This window comes from Pholis gunnellus, assembly GCF_910591455.1.
Source record: "Pholis gunnellus genome assembly, chromosome: 11".
NCBI lineage: Eukaryota > Metazoa > Chordata > Actinopteri > Perciformes > Pholidae > Pholis > Pholis gunnellus.
In genome coordinates, this window is record NC_136538.1 from 9,484,730 (window position 1) to 9,507,149 (window position 22,420).

Sequence of the window (22,420 nt, forward strand, 5' to 3'; positions counted from 1 at the left end):
CTGATTTAGTACAGTTATTTTTGAGGCGCCTTCACTGAGCATGCCTAATCATGTTAGTACACCAAATCAAAAGAACTCAAATGGGTCCTCTTTGTATCAACTCATTGGCTTAACCTTGCGCTGTGAGCCTTTGTATGCTTTTGAGGACAATTAATCCATTAGCTAAACAGCTGACCTTTTCTTCCGAGTGTTTTTGTCCATCATTTCTGGCGTCCCTGCTTAGAGTGGCCTGTAATGAAAGCCGGGGGGTTCCTCCTGAGCTAAGCATCCATTTGGTGGACAGGTTGCCTATCAGAGTCCCTGATGACTGGCTGTGTTTTGGGGGCATTGATATGCATCCATTTTTCATCTCCTGTGCTCCTTGAACTGAGTGTGACCGTAACTCACTGACCTCTAATCAGTTATAGGGTCACAAAGCCTGTGCTTTTTTTTTCTTTTTTCGATCGTGCTAATGGTGTTGACGGAGAAGACCCATGCTCAGCTATTGGCAGCGGTGGGGTCATCCAGGGGTGCTTTGATATGAGCATCTATAGGAATGCAAATGTGACCAACGGGCTGACCAGTACATTACAATAGGCCCGGGGCAGACAGTGCAGCTGCCGCCATTAGTCCTAATCTCTGGGTTACAAAAAAGACAAACATGATTAGGTTCTGAGTGTGTCACACAGGAGACAAATGCATGTGACATCTTGTGTTGTTTGAAGACCTGTCTGACCTCGGTGAGAACATGAGAGTGATTAAAGAACTGTTTAAAGGGACAGAGGGGTCGAGGGTCATGAGTGATAAGTGAGGTCACACGGGGTCGCCGGCACTCTGGTTCATCAATTTTGTCTCATACTTTGGTCAGCCGAACTGCACAAAGCTGCTCTGGTTAATGTGTTATTTCTAGTGAAAGTCGCAACAATAGCACGCTCCTCTCACCATTTGGCTAAACTGTAATTTATCACACAGGTGAGTGAAAATGTGAGAGCAGTTTGCTCATGGTCTGTATACTTCAGTCACTACAAACCCGTGTGAGTAATTAACTAAATCCCAAAAGCTCATCAATAACATTAAAAAAATGTTGTTCTAGCTGAAGAGTTTGCAGTGATCTCATCGGTACAGTTTGTTTCACCTTTTCTGGCTCAAAACTAACACTTGAAACACTTTAAGAGGTTCTCTCATTCAGCGAGAATGTGATGCTGTGAAGGCCGTTAATAGCAGTGAGAAAACGGTGCGTCTTTTTGTTCAGTAATTTACCTGAAAACACATCATAGCACATTGTGTTTATTTTATGTGTCTGTAGAATGCCACCATAAAAAGTGTGATAACTGTTACCTCTGACGAAGAGGCTTCGTTCACTTCGGAGTAATAAAATAAAAATTACCAACATTCCAAGGTTTTATCATTTAGCTTTACTTTACTCAGATAAAACAGGACTAAGCCTGAACAGTCAAAGAACCAAAAACTATTGACAGAGTTCATATGGAAACTGTTACCATTCAGTATTCTAAAAGTAGACCGTCTGTTTACTTTGATTTCAAGTGAATGTGATATATATATTTAGTGTAAAGGGCAGGCTCAGTGTATACTTAAGGTTTGGATAGCGTGTGCAGCTTTTAGCGGCTCCCCTTACTGTAATTAAAGCTTTCCCTGTGTTAAGAGCTTGTGGGTGTGTGAATGTGGGTCTGCCATATTTTTTGTGATACACACTGAATACTTGTGCTTTTGTGTGGGAGTACGGTCAGTGCTGGAGTCTAGTGTGTATAATCTGAAATGCATTAACTTTGTACTAGCTGTCAAAAGATGTTCTGTTGGATGCATTTGTAAAATGGGCTAACAGGCTATTTTACTGCCTTTGCATGTGTACCTTTTCATGGGCCCATGCCGGGGTGAGCTGCAGCCATGTCATTAAGTGTGCTTCCTGGAGCCCGGAGCAGTGTGTATATATGCTTTGTCCCCATCAGGGTCTGCCCGTACCACCCTCCATATGGTGCCTCGTCATTAGTTTTCTGTTGCCCTGGTGCCTGGGAGGTTCATCAAACCCTAGAGTCCAATCTCTCTACAGCCTACTTCTACTCTACTGTGACATTTCTCTCTCTGGTCAATCGGATAAGTCACACATGGCTTCACCGCACGAAAGAACAACCGCAGCCTCGAGCAGATGTTGCTCTGCAGACTGCCCATGGAGTGGAAAACTAGGTTTCAAGAACAGTATCTCGGTTATTGTAAAAGAGTTCACAATGTCTTGAAAGGAGAGATGTGGGTTTAAGGCTATGAACTTAAGAAATCAGAGTTCAGATCGTTCAGAAGGATAAAAATGCAGTAGTTTATGTTTTTCGTCTGTTTTCCAGCGCCTAGACAGTATTTTGAGACACGAATGAATAAAACATGTCCCCTGTAGCCTTCTTTCTTACTCCAGGGCAGTTCACATTTCTACAAAGATATAATTTGCATGACTAGAAAAAAATAAATTGAGCAATCACAGCAAAGCATGATGGGATAATAGTGATTTAACAGAACAATTAAAGGTATTTTGAGTGAGGTTTGTTGTACTCAAGGTAAGGAAGAGCAAAGTTATTTTTGTCCACTTTTATTCTGTAATATGACCAATATTTTTCATATTCAAGTGTGTATGAAAAAAAGTCACTGGTTTCTTAAAAAGCTAAATACAATAAGCATTGGATCAAGGCACATACAAGACTGGCCAAAGGGCATACAATGCACTTTGGTTTTCAATTGTTGAGAACAGTTAACTTCAAATTGTGGAAACATAACAGTGTGTTCATTTGGAAAATAATACAAAATAATACTCATAACAAGGAGTTGCTGACACTGTGGTAATTCTAATGGAAGCTATCGTGTTTTGTCTTTTCGGCCTGGTGACTAGAATGACGTATGGTACATGGTACTAAAGAATGCCGCCATTGTCGTTTGGCCATTGTTGGCTTGTACAAATAGAGCTAGTGGGGGGTCCTCTGTGTCAGCCTGTCCAGTCTACTTGTTTTGAGGAGCAGAGGGCTCCTTAAGGTCGGTGTGCTTTATCTGCCCTGTGCTGTGGTCTACAATCCTATCGGAAACACTGGAACCCTGCTCGGGTGGCTTTGCTGTGTTTCCTCTTCTTGCAAAACGGAAAGAAAAATCACACATCGAACAAAGCAGAGAAATAAAGTATGGCACCTCATCTTTAGTTACTCGTACTCCAACCAGGTGAATACTACAGTCAGACTCTTGGTCCGCATTGTGTGGAGACAGCTACTGACTGCTCGTTCTTTTCCGAGGGCAACATGCCTGCTTTGCGAATTAGTCGATCAGCTGTGCCTTGGTTTACTTCATGTCATTTTTTTGCCTTTTTGTTTTTCAGACAGCCACAAAGTTAAAAGAATGACCTGTGCTTATACTACAAGGTTTTCTAAGGTCTGATTGTTCAACACAGCAATGAAAACCCACTTTCACAGTTGACAAGTCATCATATCTCAGTAGAACACAGAGTTTCTTTTAGTTGGTCGATAACCTTAAGCAAAGGAAATACAGTACAAATTACTACAAATTCCTAAAATATAGAATTGCAGTTAGTTACAATACCCACTGATGGTTCAGTGATGTCCTGCAACTGGAACGTCCTTCGTCCTCATAAAATGTCCTTAAATATAAATTATATGGCAAATGTACAGAACATTGCTTCCTTAGTCTTATAGATCCAGTGTTTTGTAAAAGTCTTGCCACTCTGTTTATGTCACGCACTCATCACGAATGGCCATGCGCAATATCATGAATGGGAATGGTCTGAATCTGGTATTCCACTGTCTCTGTAGCTCCTGTTGCTGATACTGTTCTCGTTATGTGGGCTTTTGTATAAAGTCAGGCCATTCGGTGGGAAAATCGTGTGTATCACAAATTCCTCCTTGGACACGGGCAGGTGATTTATGGGTATCATTTGAAAAGAAGTCTCTCGTATTTCGAGGATGGAGGTGTCCTTCTTTGTGCCAGCCTCAGCATAGTCGTCCTTTCTCCGACGGCCTTTGTTGTAGGTGCAGTTTCTGGAAAAAAGTGAGCCGTTCCTGTGGACGTACCAACACACCAGTGCCAACATGATTATTGCCAAAAGAGCCACAGCCCCTCCAATGATAGCAGCCAAAGGCAGACTGGAATTTTTGTAAGGCTCTTTCTCCTGCTCTCTGTTTAAAGTTGTAGTCGGGTTGTATGATTTGTGGGAACCAGTCTCTGTCTCGATGCAAACAGGGGTCTCATCTGACAGGTAAATGTTGCTGGTCTCCATGGGAACCATGCATATCCTATAGGAAGACTCTTGCTCCAGTTCCGTGAGCAGGTACTCCTTCTTCTCCCCCTGCACGATGGTCTCAGTGATGGAGCCGAAGGCAGGGCTGTGTCCCAGCCTCAGCCAGCTGAGCCGCAGGGCAGTCATGGGCTGCGACACCCTCCATGATATGTGTATTGCATTTGCACTACTTGACTTCACACTGATGGTGATGATCTTTCTGCCCGAAGAGGTGGTCGTGCTGTGGTACTTCTTACCAAAGTCGGGCCCTTTTACCACAGGCCTTTTAGTCACAAACAAGGGCCACTGGGGCTGTGTGGGGCGCATGGTGTTGGAGACTGTGCTCGTCTCATACGTGGGGAGTTCTCCATCTGTGCAGTCAAACATATCTGTAGTTAGGTCTTTAATTGCCATGCCTTTGACCTTATCAGGACCCTGGCACATGAAGCCACGCACATTGACCTTAGACGGCAACGACCGCAGCCAGTCACGCACCCATTTCATCCTGCACGTGCATTGCCAGGGGTTGTTGCGTAGCAGGAGCTGTGTGAGGTTGTCCAGATCTTCAAACACACCCTGTGGGAGGCTGCTCAGGTTGTTGCCAGACAGGTCCAGCCGATACAGCTGCCTAAGGAAGGCGAAAGCCCCAGGCGGGACCCGATTAATGTGATTATCTTGTAGCTGCAGCTTCTCCAAACTGTTGCCCGGCAAGTTGGCTGGTGGCGATGTCAAGGAGTTCCTCATTAGCGAGAGCTCAGTCAGGTTGATCAGGTTTATGAGAGCCATCTCTCCAATCCCACGGTTGTTGAGCAGGTTACCATCCAGGATCAGTCGCTTCAGGTTGATGAGATCTTGCAGCGACTGCTCTGTAATGGTGGAGATGCGGTTGTCATCAAAGCGCAGCTCCTCAATGCTCATGGGTAGGCCTGACGGGATCGTACTCAGGTGGTTTCTGGAGAGAAACAGCAGTCTGAGGTGATTGCTGTCTCTAAAGGCCCCCTCCTCGATGCTGACTGCAGATACCGAGTTGTCATCCAGGTGAAGTTCCTCAATGTAGGGGATTTGAGCTAAAGAGTCGTGGGTAATCATACGAACGTTGTTCTCCTGAAGGTGGAGCTCTTTCAGCCCAAGAGGAAGGTTGGTGGGGAACTCATCCAGATTGTTGCAGTAAAGGTAGATCTTCTCCACGTTTGACAGCCTGCGGAGTTCTGCAGGAATGCCTGAGCTCCTGATGCGATTGTTTTGCAGAAAGAGCACCGTAGAATCCAGGGGCAGACCAATAGGAATGGAAGTCAGGCCACGGTCATTACAGTAGATGAAGGTCCCATCGCAGCGGCAGGCGGAGGGACACGAGGCGGAGGTCACCAGGGGGTTAGCTAGACCCAGCAGCAGCCCTACCCTGATGAGGAAGAGGATAAAGGCCTGGCATTGACGCACCATCTTGAAGCTGTGTTGCCTTGCCGTCTAATCACTCAGCAGCCCCTGGGGAGAAGACACAAGGGTACGTTTAATGCACAAGGCCTTTAAAGGAGAGCCAAATTCCTGTTCTCATAATTGCTGGGTGTTTGAAATGCTGCCTGCAGCACTTTTCTAGATTAAATAACTGATGAAAGAATCAGTTTGAAATCCTCCTATTAAATGTATATAAATTGATCATTAGGAGTGCCAGACAGTAAAAATAAGAGTGAGACATTTTTTTCTTTTTCCCGACAGTAAACTGTTTGCTTCAGAGCTTTCTTTATGTCATCGCTACATTTCTTGGATTAAAAGTTTAAAAAGTAACCTGCTTTAGAAACAATTTTTAGCTTCTGAGCTTTGTGAATTGAATCTCTGTGACTCGGCTCTTTGGCCCTGACTTGTGAAATGTAATAGCATCCCTTCGTTGTTTTACACATTTTCTGTATCTCAAGGCTGCCTTTCATCGCTACAGACCACGAGAGTGAACAAAGTCAGGCTTTGTTGTGGAACTGACATACTCTTTAAATCCTGTTAGATCGTTGCCCATGCCTTTCCGCCATTCAAATTCTGTGGTTTAACCGGGCTCTTACAAGGGAGGGAAGGAATATCTCTCCTCACAGAAAAGAGGTTTGATAAAAGTCTTTAGCATGTTTAGATCCAAGAGGGTCAGGTTTATCTGAGGTTACAAGATTATATTTGTGAGCTTCATCTATCCTTCCACTGAAAATGTGTTATGTTTCAAATATATCTAATAAAAAGAAGATTCAATTTTACAGTACATAAACTTGATATTAACAAAACCGTGACGCACAGCAGAATGTGCCAACTGCTCGTCTGTCTATTTTTTTTCCACTATTGATGTGTAGTTCCCCTTTTAATTAGGCTAATACTGATTTATTGCTTTAATTATGCATTCCTGCCATGACCTCTCTTCCTGCGTGTCTCATTAGAAATTGTGGTCTGGTCAGTGAAGTGGAAAAAAGCAAAGCAATCCGTATTTGTCATACCTGATTTATACAACGTGGTAAATCCGTTCCAGCCACCGAAAATCCAATCAAGATTTCCTCTTGAATCTGTTCTTATCCTTTCTGAAAGGGAAAAGTTTGTCCGAGGGGTTTCTGGTGATATCCTGACCTGGTCAGTGTTTGCTGAGCTGTTCCTTGTTTGGACGATGACCTCCTCTGTGTAGTCAGAGGCTCATGCTTTCAATGCCTTCACCATGGCAGATAAGCCTGTCGAAAAAAGCATCCCCTCTCACTGACAAAACATGCACTCGCAGGTAATATTAAAAATCCTAACGGCGGTTGAGCTCAACAGCCATAACTGCAAATGAGATTTTTTGGGTGTTGTATAGTGTTCCGCGTGTAGGACGAAGGCTCCTTTCTGCAATCAAGCCTGACAGGCATGATGAGTCGACACAAAGCTGGTCTGAGCCATGCCAATCCCCTGTGCCACTGGCTCAATACGGGCCTGTTCACTCGTGTACTCCAGGTCTTCAGGTAACCCAGAATCCTCTGCTCCCTTGTCGAGCCTGTATACACATTAATCCAGGGCTTTGGTCCCTTTCCCTGAAGCAGATAACCAATGTTCTCCTTTCCTTTATGGAGCAAAACAGGGCACGGTGCTTATCCTTCTGGGCCCGGACTCCCTCACGCTTCTGCAGCTTGACTCGTACGTGCCCTCCTCACACCTGTGATGGTGCTCTGAAAAATAACCAGAGACAAACATACTTAGTGCCCACATTCAGTCAGTACAAAACAATGTCTTGATTATCAGGCAGAAAGAGAGTGAATACAAAGACATTCATTGAGCATGTTAGTGTTATTTATACCTTGTTTTTTCTTAATTATTTCCCCTTTTAATCTTGTAGAAATTCTAAAATACATCACTCTCTACACCCCTTTACATTTAAGGTACTCATTTCAGGATTTTAGTATGAAACCGTATGTTGATACTGAGGAAATCTAATTAAGTTTAGGAATGTGTTTGATACTGAACTCTAACCTCCCTCACATTGTGAATTCTTATTTAGAAATACCCTTTCTTCCCGCCTATCATTTAGCCTGTTGACCTTTTACAGCCCGTTACTCTAACACACCACGTTTCTTTTCTATGGTGATACAAGAAAGAATGTCTATGCATACGAAAGACAACAGTGATCTAGACCCCAACACAATGGCTGAGGGTTGAGTCCCTGTGCCTTTCTCAGTCCTAATCACTGCTTGGCTGAGCGTCTGGTGTTTTACAAGAGAACTCCTGTGTAAGTTCAGAAACGAGAGGAAAAATGGTTCCAGTCAATTCTTAATGAATTACTTGCATTGATAAAAAGCACCCATGACAAATGAGGCCGATTTGTGTTTTGTATGGAGAAGAGGATGGCCGCTGCATCCATCCTTGTCACTCGCAGCTCTCGCTCTCTGTGACCCCCCCACCCCATCCTCTATGAATGCTGTTTCTGTTTGTAAAAATAGAATTCCCTCCGCCAAACAAAATGTTATGTTTCCTCTTACAACACAATAGCGTTGTGTCCTTATATGCGACCATTCATGTGGCCTGCTGGCCGCCCGTGTTTGCTGTAAAACATGTAAAGGTAAATTAGGAACAAGGGGCCCAGACATTTAACAGTTGTAGCCCTTGACAAGGAGAAGATTAGGGAACTGAGAGGCTTGAAACTCGATTACAACTCCTGAGATGCTGTCTAATAATAACGCCACCCCTTCCTTCTGTTCAATCTAAACACGGCCCCCTTGTCCACTATTACATTACTTGTAGATTAGAGTCTGGGGAAAAAGCACCAGATGTGACCTCCACTAACTTCTGGAATAAAAGAGTCTGACGAGTGGTAAAAAAAACCAGATGAAATTCAGTAATCGAGTTTTACAAAATGGCGAGATGATAGAGGGATATGTGCTGTCTCTGTTGGAATTAACTTTTATTGCAGCTCTTAGTCGAGCTATTTCATTTTTAAATGGCCCTTTTCACCTCATTTTGTAAAGTTCTCCCTCCTCTGAATAACGTTAAGTATGTAGTCCTGATTTCAATCCTTGAAATCTTAGCATTTCAAATTACAGCATTTCTGTCTCATTAAGAACCCAGCAAGACCCATCTTCACTTGGAACGAGAGGCTTTTAGGCTTGTGAGACGGGATGATTCTCCGCATAAAAAGCCACATATATGATACGGTGCAACATTTCCAGTCGGTCCAACTCTCTATGGCGATTACAACTCTGTTCCCTGCTGAGATAACAGAATGTGGCTCAGTATCCAGTACAAGGGGCAAGTGCGTGGTCATTCTTTTATGACCACTGGTGTAAATATAGTCGGCGCAAAAACACAATGTATCTTCGGCCTCGGTGTGATATTGTATTGTGGGTGATTTATCAGACGTCTGCTTTGAAGTAATCATGCTTACTTTTACGAGGAGCCTAGTCGGGCCTAGGTGCTCGGCTGTGTGTTTTTTTTTTTTTTTTTTTTCGCTCCCTTTTCTTTTTCCACGCTCATCGGATTTCAGGAGAGTGGCCCCTCTCCATTGTTCGCTACCAGGCAAGCATGTGGACCGTGTAGCCTCAACAGAGGGGGGTTCAGCTATTAAAACATTTTATTCAGGCAATTCAAAAATGCCTCTACTTCATACTGTCCATTTTGGAAGCCTTTTCTTTTGCATTAACTATTAATGTAAACACACGCAAGTGTACCCACTCGCACACACACACACACACACACGCTATGTACATGCACACACAGTCATTTTTAGGGCACCAGAGGCCGAGTTAAACATTGTTAGTGATGGATGTCTTTCTCCATCGCTCTAATAAGCTCCGCCGGCCGACAGGGGATTTCTGTAGCAGTCAAAGTGACTTCTGCTTCATTTAATCCGAACTGGCAAAGTTCAATTGAGCATCCTGGTAGAATCGTGTATGTGTGTGTGTACAGCTAGTTACCTTTCAGTGGAGAGCGTGGGAGGCTTGCACAAAGCTGGACACTGATAGCCATTGTGAGCTCAACACGCATAAATGCACTTTAGTCTGCAATAACAGAGCCCAGGACTTTGTGCCCCCTAGTCATGCACTGCACAAGAAAGGCTTTGCAAAACCTCGAATAGAAACAATTTCTTGCCTGTCAAAAGTGTTGCAGGTTATAATGACTTTTAGTGAAATACAGAAACATACGACATAGGCTTCATTTAGGGGGGGAAGAGCTGTGGAAGAAGCAATGGCTGCCTGTTAAATTATTCATGAGCCCTGAAATTAATTTTGAACCACAGTAGAGCTCTCCATTGGGAAATCAATGTTGTTTGTATCCGCTGCTGATTATTTATTCTAATTCATAATACATTTTTGAATTATGATTGATGGCACACAATATTGTTATTGTGGGTTATGTTTTTATTTTTATTTTTTATTTTGGTCATGAAAATGTTTTTTGTTTTGCAGCAAGTTAAAACTAGAAAATATGAATTATTCATGATCGTGTGATCATGCAAATAAATGTACTTATTATGGTTAAGGACAGTTGAAGCGAACCTGATACGAAAGCAAAATATAGTGTTCATTTGTATTTAGTTTTATTGTTTTGAATTCATGATTTTCTGCTCTTAAACGAGGTGTGTTTTTGATATGTTCCATGTGCCGAGTGAAGCCTTAGGTCTGCCATTGAGTCCCATATTAGTGAGTTGCATGTCACAACACCGGGCAGCGGCCTGCTGTGGTGCCGATACACAATGGAACATTCATGGTCACATCTGAATTCACAGGGACACAGGACACGTTTCAGCCGAAGAGCAAATGGGCCAGAATCTCTCGATAGTTTCACAGATTTGGGACGTGGCCTCCTGCCGCTGCCTTTAGACGGGCTGACCAGATGATGGTTTTGAGGCCTTGGATGGACGGGGGTCTCTCTTTTGTAACGGCCTGAAAGGCGAGATCTATAGCAGCTGCAGTGGTTTTTCCCCACATGGGGGTGGTAGGCACTGCAAGATGAAATGTGTGTGTGTGTGTGTGTGTGTGTGTGTGTGTGTGTGTGTGTATGTGTGGGGGTGACAAGCAAACACCAAAACATTGAATACTCATGTTAAGGGAGCCCATCTCGGCACAGGCCCGACACCTTCCTACAATACTGAGATTTGTTAACCTCCCTACTGGCCCATGTACAGTTTACAGAGTCACAGTGCTCACAAAGGGTTTTTCCTGCAGTATTTGTGCCTTACTCATTTACTTTAAGTAACCAACATGAAATGATTTGACGTTTAAAGCTGGGGATAGATGTTAAAGGTTACTGCTTAGTGGCTGAATACATTATGAAAAGAACTGAATTAGGCCTCCTCGGAGCACAGTGTCGAATCTGAAATATGTCTTGGTAGTTTATAAAAGTCCTGTTATTACTTTCCCCCCCCTCACACAGTCATTCATATTTTATGCTTTAACTCTTCTGGCAATGTGAGATTGTGTCTGTAGTGACCTGGTTAGTTGTTAATCTGCAGCGTGAATTCCCTCTGAGAGCAATCGACTGGGGACTTTTGCCTCAGGCAGTCATCAGTGAAGACAATTGGGTCTGTCCTCATGACTGCTATGTTTAACAGGCTATTTATTTCATTGTCCCTCAAACACACCGAACAACAACGAGCCACCATTACATTGCTTGACAATTGAAGTCAAGTTTGCATCTGCTATTGATTAACAGGAATCCGGCTGCAGCATATGTATAAATCATTATTTAAAGCCTGGATGACCTTATCGTTGCATGAAGATAATGTTAAATTGGATTAACAACTGTCCCTGCGCTGGTGTTGCCAATAATACATCCAGCTTAAATACAGTGGCGTAGAACTGCAGGCAGCTTTATTGCATTGATCCAATGGGATAAATAGCACGTTTGAATAGAGAGCGCTTTAGATTCATTAGCGCCATAGATTGACGTTAGATTGTCAGTCGGCCATATGAGCAGGAGGTGTTATCTGCATAAACCGCGTTTATGTCTCGATGCTTATGTTGTTTTGAGGCATTGCTAATGTAACGTTACAGTATGTGTTCGTGAAATGAGCCGCTGCATGTGTGCGAACTGGTGCGTATGCAACTTAAATAGCCTTTATTTTGTGCGTTTCCAGGGGACCTTTATGACTGCGCCTCTACATTCAGCAGGCTCTACAGCTCTCACAACGTATGATCGGTCTTTTTTTTTTTTTTTAGGGGGGGGACATCTGTATTATCTGCAGACAAGCTTGCATTTGCCCACGGTACATTTCAATGGAGTAGGGCATGAATAGAGCCGGCCCCAGACAGTGACGATGGAGACGCATTTAGCGGAGTTTCTCCAGCTGCCCCTTCATGTAACTCCGCGGGATCCGCACTGCAATTTCAGCGGCACACCGGGGAGTCTCCGGAGCGGCTGCGACGCCGAGACTAAAATCACACAGTCCCCATAATCCGATCAAGTTTGCGTATTCGCCACCGTTTACTTCCCCACTGATTGAGGAAAATCAAAAGCTGAAATAAGGAACGGAAAGATTTTACACTCCCCTGTTGCTCTGAAGTGCTTTTCTTAATTTTGTTTACATGTTGTGACATGTGTTCTACTGAGGCGGAGTGCGAATGTGACCGAAAAGCAGATTTACTCGTGTCGCAACCAGAAATGCGTCTCTACAGTGGAAGGTTGGAAAAACGGGAGCAACTCCCCAGAGACGCGGTGTTTGTGGTCTCTGTGAGAATAAAGACGGACAGGGTGCCAAGCAGCAAGCAAGGTGCTGAGATGACGAGATACATGAATAATGTTTTAAAATCTGCCAAGCTGAGCAGAACCACTTGCAGTGCGTAAACTAACGGAGCTCCATTTGGTTGTTTGGAAGAAACCTACACTCGCGATTTATTTTCTTACTATATATTAAGGCTTTGCTACACAACCACATCAGAGGAACCATTTTGAGTCGAGAATTAAAAAATAAAGAATGGGGTGGGGGGGGGGGGGGGGAGAGGGCAACTAATTAAGATACAAGCAACTCCTGAGGATCCCGCATGACTTTAAATTCCTCCTGCCAGAGAGAAGATCCAAAAAGATGAAAAGGATGCATTCCCAACAGGACTGTACCAGCAAAAAACGCACTTACCTCTATAATCAAACAAAAAAAAGGGAAAGTAACAGGTATCCTCTTAAATTGGGGCTCACAACGGGGGAAAAAATAATCCAATCCAGGCTATGAGGATTTAAATTCAGATCCCAAAAAAAACCCTCCTCTGGCTCACGAGGCTAGAGCTATTTGGAGTTTATCTGTAGCAGCACTGCTATGTTTACTGGTGCCCCTCACACACATACACAATCTGTAGGCTGTGCAGGGACGGAGGTGCATCGGGTAGATCTCAATACAAATGTGGAGTTGTGTTTGCCTCTTGCTTCAATAGAGCACTGATGTCATCTGGAGGAGGGGTCTCTCTTTCGCTCTCTCCCTCTCTCTCTCGCTCTCTCGCGCTCTCTCTCCCTCTCTCTCCCTCTCCGTGTGAAAAGGAGAAATGCAGTGTTGGATGGATACACTAGGGGGAGTGGAGGAAAGCAGAAAGGCACTTGCATCCTAGACGTGTGCACTTAAGAGGAGTGAATAGTCACTGGTTGGAAAGCAATGCTCACTGTCAGAGGAAATGTACAGTATGTGTGTCCACGTTGGTGAGAATGAGACACACACGCACATACACACACACACACACACACACATACACACACGCACAGCTTTTTACTTGTAGTGGTTTGTTAGTAGCTGCATGTGGTTTTGTGAGCTGTAGTTAAATTATAATTTGCATATTTGTTTGAGATGTGGCAGGATAATTCATGATTAGGTTTTTTTGGCACCAGGGGCTTCATTACCAATGTTATGATTTGTCAATTATCTCTGTTGCAGGTGTTCATTTTTTTGTTTTATCTAGACGGCGTACGTGTCTTCTTAAACACAATAAAGAAATGTTTCACAATTGTAAATTCAAATTATTTTGTCCAAGCAAGTGTAACATTTCTAATCTACAACACTAATTAGAAACTTTACCTCTCTGTGTGAAAACACACCAGATTGCTCTTTTTTTGGGTAAACGTCGACAGGTAATTAATGATTGATGATGTTGTCACAGTGAACCAGAATAATTTCAAACAATAATTTAGAATGGTGCTAATTCCTAATATATCTTCCTATGTGTACATACGGAGTGTGTGTGTGTGTGTGTGTGTGTGTGTCAGTGTTACAGGATGGACATGCGAGTCGTCCCGACATACCTGAACCTGTCTGACTGTTTGACCCTCTTTGGTTTCATGTTTAAATCAGTGGGTCTGCCCCCTTCAAGGCCCACAGCAGCAGTGAGTCACCCTGTTAGTCAAAGGGTTGTACAGCAGAGCTGACCCAGCCAACACTCTCTCCTTCCCAGCGTCATCTCCAGTGTCCCCCGCCTCCGGCTGCCTGGCAAGGCAGACACCACGGCCCAGTGCATTGAGCTGCAGCGGAGCAGCTCTGTTTCTGTTGTTGATTATACCAACGTCCTGGCGGTGCCAGCGGGTCAATGATCAGATCTCTGTGCAGCTCCACAGTAATGTGGAGACTCCTCTCTTACATGTCATTCACCAGATACTACTTTTTGTTAATAAACTCAAACCTATTATGCTATTCGGCTGTGAATGCCTGGAGGGTCTGCATTCATTTTCAGTAAACAAGTATATTTCCGTTTACTCATTCTGGGGATGCTGAAATATCGAGCTGGCTCTCCGTTTGTCAAGAGAGAGCAGCTGCCTTGTTCTAATTAATGACAGTTGGAGAAGGTAAAGAACAAATGTTGTCAGTGAATTACCAGTAGAGACCCAATAATATTTTACTGATAACATGTGGATGGAAAAGCCAGACTTGTTAGTATTCTGCCACGATCCCAATTCACGCAAAGTAGTAATTGAACAAAATGACGTTCATGAATGTAACTTCCTCTCATACAAACAGCAGCACAACTAATGTCCCCGTTTAGACAGTCTGTTCTCTCATTGTGTGCTCATGAGTTGACGTGGACCTCCACTCCCAGCAATAGTTATCGCCTCATTAGGATAGCGCACACTACACAAGAGTGACTGTCTGAGTGTCTGACCACCGCTGACATCTCGTGCCCGGTTAGTTGCCGGGAGCGAGCGTGTTCCGACTCCAGCCTCAACACATCGGCACGCGGTTAAACCATGATTGCCATCTTAACTGGAGTGCCTAATTGAACAGACACTTAAGCTTGGAGCATCTGCCAAAACTACTTGGACCTCCAGTGTAGTTTTTGTTTTTTTTCGGATTTGTTTGCTTTCCAGCTGGAGTGGCTCTCACTTTTGTTGGAAACACAATAGGATTTCTGGAAAAATGTGAATTGTCTGCCTCTGTGCCGTTCATTTGGAGGCAAATCTGTTTCTATTGATCTATCTAAATCGCTATTCTGCTACAAAGTCTGCACTGCGGTGTAATGTTTTGCTGGCTTGTTAATGAGCTTAATTGTATCATATTAGTCCAGGTGTTGTACAGCCAAAGGCTGCGAGGTGAGAAGAGGTCAGCCTCGGACATCCTGACTTGATCCTTGTCTTCCCTCCGGGGGGGCAGAGCAGAGAAACCTATGCCTGACCTCACCGGGCCTTCCTCTCCTAAATCGACTGCAGACACATCTGTCAGCGGCTGCTGATTGACCCTCTCTCAGACGTACAAAGAGTCCCACTGGAGAACGGCGGTGTTGGGTTTCTGTTATCTCAAGACCAGGGAGAAAATCTGTTGCCCTGTTCATCTTTGGTTCAATGGGATGGGTGCTCTCCTTTCCCAAGGATGCACTCTAGTCTGTCTGCCCAATTTCACTGTGTTTAGACAACAGGCAAGTTGTTTCCTACGCTGTTGTGTGTGTGTGTGTGTGTTTGTGAAGATAGCTAAATATATTAAGCCACTTGATTTTGCTAAGTGCTGGCTAAAGTGCCTTTTGGCTCTGGTGGCAACGGAACAACTGTTGAGTGCGCACATGCTCTTGTTCTATATCAGCCTGTCCTCATCCCAGTTGTTGTCTCTCATGACAGACATTCGGCCAGATAATCGATTTTCTTCTTTGCTCTTGCTTTGTTCAATAGAGAGGGAGGGAGGCAGGGAGGGAGGGAGGGAGGGAGGGAGGGAGGGGGGGGGGCTGTGGTGCCCTACTTTTTTGGACGCAGACCCAAGTCTGTTTGGTGCAATATACGCTAGGTGTTATGGGATATTATTATATCTCCCTCAATCTTCCGTTTATCTGTCATTTTAGCTTAGTACGTGTTCACTGAAAAGCTTGTGTGAAATACAATAGGCCCCAAAACTGCTCGGGGGCTCACAGGGGAAGAGTGGAGGCTGATTTCCCCTCATGTCTCCTTCCTTGCTCTGACTGGAGTTCATTATTGATAGAGTTTCCGTGTTCTTAACCAATGCCAAATAAAGCGGAGCATGTAAAAAGCTACAGCCAAAACCCCCGCTTTGTTTTTCATTTACCTTCTGCTTTATTTGCATATTCATCCTCTACAGGCAATCAGCAGAGATCTTTGCTGTGGGCCTTTCATCTCCGCTCTGCCATCCTGACAGGCAGCTTTTCACTATCACAACAGTTTAACTAGGATTTGTGGATGAGAGGTGCTGTTGGTTATGCTAGAAAATTCACATTTTTGATTTGCAAAGGGTGTAATGTGTGTGACAGGGGGAGAAAGAGGGCTTATGGCAGAGAAAAAAAAAGGATAATTCAGTAAATAATGACGGATGTTGGATTTCATTAGTGTGCTTTTGTAGAGATGTAAATGTAGGAATCGTGGAATTGCCCAAAGCGGTTGACAGTGAAAGCTTTGACTGGTAGAGCTCGTTGGATTTTTCTGCATATGAATGCAGATGTCGCTGACATGAAGCAGGGAATAGTTGCCATGCAGTCTCTTCTAATGCAGATCCCAGATGTTGAGGGCCAGGTCGACCCCTTCATCTCTTGGGACGAGGATGCGGAAAAAGACAAGGGCCAACAACAACTGAGACTAAAGGGGCCGACATCCTGCTGCTTAGGCAAGTCCAGGGGCTTCGGCCAGCAGCCTTTTGGGCCTTGTGTTTGTGGAAGAATGACGAGCCATGCGAAAAGCCCCGTCGGCTGTTTTTTTCCCCCCTGTCTTTTGTTTTCCTTGGTTGTTTTTTGTGGTTGCTGTTGTGTTGTTTGTAGAGACAGAGGAACTGAGGGATGAGCGAGTTCCATCAAAAAAGTTAGAGGGGGGTAGGAGCTGACTTGTCAACCTCAGAGCCTCCCATAGGTTAATGACCCCGAGCACAATGCTCTGTGATCAGATTAGATAGAGCAGCCCTCCTCTCCCCACTGCACTAATCAGCACAATAAAGGAGGGAAAAGATAGAATTACCATACAGTGTTTTCACAGTGCAGCATACAGCTCCAATGTAGCTAATTGAAGCCCTTCTCTCTTGCTTTGTAACTGGTTTACTACTCCTGCACAAACTCTGTAATTAACCAATTTAGCATCTTTCCTCCAGCCTTAGTGAAATGGTAGCATTTATCCACACAATGGACTCTGTATGCTTGTGTAAGCGCCGACAGAGCCTTAAAGACAAACCTGCAGCTTTCTGAGTCCTCAAACTAAGCGGCGCATTCCTTCAGTATTTTGGTGAATTCAGAGCTGTAGACCTTTGAGATTAGGAGTGTGAGTGTGTTTTATGAAAGGGTCAGTGAGGGTTTACAGCCCTAAAGAGAGGAAGTCAGGGCTAATGTTATCTAGTGAAACAAACCAAGTTTTTGTTGCTCTAGACAAGATAAGATAGATTGTACCAGACCTCAAGGACTGTTAGGGGCCCTGTTGATCGGAACACATACAGGAAGTACTCTTCCTCTTAGGCAACAGCATTTTGGGTGAAGAGAAGTGGGATGTCACACAGTGCTGCCATCATTATGATCAAAGCGTTCACTTATCTGTCTATGTTTTCTCTGTGAGCTGGGTGGTTTTGTTTACTCTCATGTTGTCATATCTAAAAATGACCCTTTTTTCAATTCTTTTTTTTTTTTTACTGCTGAACACAGTGACTAACTGCTTGGAAAATACAAAAGCAATAGGAAATCTTTACATGTTCATGCGCTTCAGAGCAAACTCCGCATCGTCAGTGCTCTCCACTCTGAGCCGACGCTTCAATCACTCGCTTAAAATACATTCTCATTATCCAGTTCCACACTTGCACATGGTTGTCGAGACCGATTGATTTCAGTTTGCATCATTAGATTGTTATCTGTCAGAGCTGGGTCGAGGTATGTTGACGTTTTTGTCATCGCGGTGGAGAGAAGCGTCTTCTGGAAACGGAGCCACTTAATTGGCATTAAACTCCACCAGAAGGTGTTACCAGGTAACACCTCCAAACACCCCAACAACAGGGAGGTGTCTGCGCCTCCTCAGCCTCTGACACCAGTTCTTCGGCACTCATCCTGAGCGACTTGGATATCGGATGTCTTATTGCTCCGCAACCAGGGGCCACATTCAAAGGACCCCTATAGAAAGTGATGACGGGGGAATATAAGCACCGGTTGAGTCAAGGGGACGTTTATGACCCTCCTGAAAGAAGCATTCGTAGACTAACCGCCCATCAATTAGCGCAGGAGTGTATGGTGCTTGCGGTGGAACTGTCAATGAAATGTTTTGGGTTAAACTGGGAGTAACTGGAGTAGACCCTCTTTATCCCACTCTGTTGCTGGGGTGTTTCTGAGGTTAACCTCCTGCATGGGAGAGGTGTATGTGTGTGGCGGTGTGCATTACATTGGCAGTAATGGCGATGAGGCGTGGGAGGATTTCCAGTTTCAGTGTCTTGGACATTGACATGGTCTTTATCTAAATGGGCATTAAATCAGTGCAACTCTGGACGTACAGATTTTTCTTTAGTACAAAGCAAGAAACTTTGCACGACTTCTCCAAATTACTGCCATGCAAACGGCTTCCTTCAAAGTATAATGAACCTTATGATGAGTAATCTATTATTTTTAGTTTAGTTTTGTTCACAACAGTTTTCATAAACACCTTAAAGTACAACGTGACAAATACAACATACCAGTCGAGCAAAAGTTCCCTAAAACCACTTCTGACAGGAGAAATGAAGGGAAATCGTAGGAAAGGTTCACACAAGGGCTGACAGGAGCCTGTTGCACAGCATGACAAAAAACAGATTAATATAAGTGAAACTAAAAAGTGTGCTTGGATAGATGTGCCTATAGTATGTATCTTCCTACCTGTATCATTTAGTCACGTTGAACTTATTCAGCCTTTGAAGTGTCTGTGCTAAAATATTTCTGGTGTACTTGAACGTAAGGGTTCTGTGCCCAGGAGCAATGCTTTTCTTTAAGAGCCTTAAAATATACTTTTCCATGCTCTAATTTCACAAAATGTACAATAGAGACAAAGCTGTGACATTTCACAGGCAAGCAAGAACTCCTTTGGGTTGACCCATCAAAGGCAACCAAAGGTAGAGGAAGTCAACCAGCAAACCGCTGATGGAGGAGATGGGTAGATGTGTTGGGTAAATAGAAGTAGTGCCGTTATAACCGACATCAATCACGCAGGCGGTAACGGAGATGTGACGCGGCGATGGGGGGAAAAACGGGGGCAGGAGCTGCCAGACTTTGCCAGCTGCTGATGTCTCGGTGTTGGTGTGAAAATGGCGATTTGAAATGGAAATGGTCCCTTTCTGCGGCGGGTGTTATTGGTGAACAGTCCTTCTGTTGATTGAACCGTAGCCGCTCGCATCAAATTTCTGCATAACATTGCAATAGGCTCTAAAAAAAGAAGCCTTCTTCTCTTTGTAAAGGTCACTTGTTATGTGGGAAATGCCAGCATTCCCTATTTGGGAACATTCATCACTGTGACTGTATCATTTGCAAAAGCTATTCGTTCCATACCCATTTAAGCAGTTTACAATCCACATCTCCACATATTCTTTTATCATCATGTGTACAGCTTATAATGCATTTTTGTACAGACTAGGGCTCTGCACACTCTTATATATTCTTTCATGTACTGTACAGCTGTCACAGCTTCTAACAGGTATCCACTGCAGTGCGCCAACTATGTTCTTTTATTGTACGTGTGTATTGTTTTGCATTTAATTCTCTGTACATTTAAAAAAGAGACTTTGTCTCTGCTGCTCCAGTGACCCAATTTCCCACTGTGATCATTTAAGTTCCATCATCATCATCATCATCATCATCATCATCATCATCATCATCATCATCATCATCAGCGATTCTCTTATTCATGCCTATCATTGAGTATCTGCCATAGGAGGCCATGTGGAGACATTTACTCCACATGGATTGCTTTACCACTGTTTCTGTGTGTTGCATTACCAGGTTTTAAACAGGAATTCCTTTTGCAGAGTTTGTAAAAGTTGAGCCAAACACATTAAAGTTGTGCGTGCGCTGCAGCAGCAACCGCCCCCAGCTCTCTCAGGATAGGGAAGCCCCAGAGGAGACTCCATTTAACCCCTCAGGATTAGTGCTCATGCCTACTTTAGCACGGGTAAAAGGGAAAACGTCTCAGCACATTGAGTCAATAGGGATTCAGTCCCACTCTACTGGCTTCCCACACAAAAATGGACAAAGAAAAAAAATAAAAGTGAAGCTTTAGCTCTGAGTTTAATAGGGCTAGATGTTTGCCTACTTTACCATTTGCCCCTCCGCTGCCTTCACAGTACATTAGCAGACCGTAATCCCAACAATATATTCAAAGCAAGTACTTTGAGCTTCCCTTGAATATTGTGTGTGCATCAGATAGTCCTTTTCAAAACTGAAGGAAGTTTTCTAATTGTGCTTTTTGGTGGCGTTTCTTCATAAGCTTGTTTTTTTTTGTCTCCTCCCTCTGTCTCATAATTCACATTCTCCTCGCATGTCTTTAACACATTTGTGTCTATGTTGTGGTGTGGAGCGGTGCGGAGAGACAGTCCGGTGCGATGTTGGTGGGCGTGCTTCTCTCACAGGGGTCCCCGACAGAGTCAAGGCTCTTCTGTTGACTCTAGTCCTTGGTTGACATTCCCTCGTGTTTGTCTAGGCTTTTATCACGGCTCCGTTCAAACAAGCGCCAGCAACTGATAAAACACATGCTCTCACTAACTCACAGTCAAGCACACACACACACACACACACACACACACGCATATAGTGACACATGGACAGACTTTGATTTGACTTCATAGCAACAGGTGATGCCCTTAAAATGGAGTCAGCTATAGAAGCTGTATTGTGTATTTCCAGGGCAGTTCTTGTAAAAATGACTTTTACGTTTGAGTGCATCAACAGCTGTGCGTGATGTGGAATGATATCTCTCTCCAGCAGTGTCTCCTCCTGTCAGAATACAGTAGCTATATGTTTCTGCTTGTGAGGTTGATTCTGGAAAATGCTGGAGTTGAATATCAAGAGGGCTGGTTATCTTTCATTCTCAAGGAGGAAAAAAAAAAGAAAAGAAAACAGCTGTGTTTTTACAAATGGCCACGTTACTCTGCCGTGTACATTTCTTCCTGTCTGAGCTGACGACTTGGAGCCAGCCAACAGGAATGCATCTGCCAGTCGTGCAGGAAGAGTGTGTCTTCTCCTGGTGTGGATTGCCGTCTGCTCTCCCGTGCGGACGGCTTCCCGGCCCGACAAATTTCACGCTTGCCGGGGACCGCAGGGTGTCGGTGGGCCGGTATCGGTACGGGTGTGTGCCGGGAGTGACGTCACAGCCGCAGAGAGGCAGAGTGTTGTCGTCCCAATGTGGAGAAGCGACAGTTTCCAAAACCAGGTGCAACCCACACCTGCATGTGTTCTTCTCCACCTTGCTTAATTAGAGCTCAGTATCTTCTAAATGAATATTCTTTGTCTTGTCTCTTCCGCGTTTGTGTCGGTGTGTATGTGTGTCTGGGTGGCGGCCGTTGGGCTCAATTGGGAATTATTTAGCATTCCCTGGAGAAAGACTCTTTTTTTTTTTTTGTGCTGCTCTGTTTATCCACAGGAGCATACTCACTTCCCCGTTAGCTGTACCGACTCAACAGCCCATGACTGATCTCCTGATCTATTGTTGAAATGGATTCCGTGTGAATATGACTGCATGTTTTCTTCTTTGCTCTATTGTTAAAACGCCGGTGTAATCTCTGACTGTATTGAGTCAGTAATTAATGCCTGGCAGAAGCGAGTTACGGTTGCGTAGTCAAAAGGCGTTTCACTGCTGTGCCAGCAGGAGATTCTTCCTCCTGCAGAAGCGCATGTGCACAGAGAAGCTGTTCTTTTCTGTCACCAGATCTCTCAGCGGGGTTGGCGTGGATCAGTGGCATCGTTCGTCAGATCTGGAGCTGAATGTGTCAGAAGTGATAGAGTAGTCATTTTCCCCCTTTTACTTTAGTGTAACAAGGCTCTGCATGATGTGCAGTCATCTGCTGGGTTATAATTGGGGCTAAGGCTGCTGAACTCCTGCCTGGTTCTTCTGAATGCAGTGACATGGAATCCTCCACAGAGACTCAGTGTGTGATTTTACACATAGTGTGACAGGCATTCGAGGCTTCGCACATATCCAGCCGTCGGTTTTTACCTGAGCCACGCTTTGTGTCTGTTTTTGTCAGTGTGAGACGTGTGTCTGACTGTGGGGATGCAAGTGTCGAAGCTTCAGTTTACGCCGAAAAAAAGGTCTGCTCACGATGCCGGTTAACTACAACAAATGAAAAAGTTT

General features: G+C 44.3%; 2 protein-coding genes across 4 annotated transcripts in view; one reads left to right on the forward strand and one right to left on the reverse strand.

The window, feature by feature from the left end:
* Positions 1-22,420, forward strand: part of macrod2 (mono-ADP ribosylhydrolase 2) — a 372,886-nt gene that overhangs the window by 62,427 nt on the left and 288,039 nt on the right. The gene's annotated exons all lie outside the window — the stretch shown is intronic.
* Positions 2,572-7,109, reverse strand: flrt3 (fibronectin leucine rich transmembrane 3). Its single transcript, XM_079168945.1, has 2 exons — positions 6,724-7,109; positions 2,572-5,740 (listed from the first exon to the last, which is right to left on the reverse strand). Exon 2 carries the CDS (start codon positions 5,696-5,698, stop codon positions 3,749-3,751), a length of 1,950 nt encoding a protein of 649 aa, XP_079025071.1. The 5' UTR covers positions 5,699-5,740; positions 6,724-7,109; the 3' UTR covers positions 2,572-3,748.

Coding starts and splice junctions, on each gene's coding strand:
- flrt3 (XM_079168945.1), bottom strand. CDS start 5,698: ATGGTGCGTCAATGCCAGGCCTTTATCCTCTTCCTCATCAGGGTAGGG.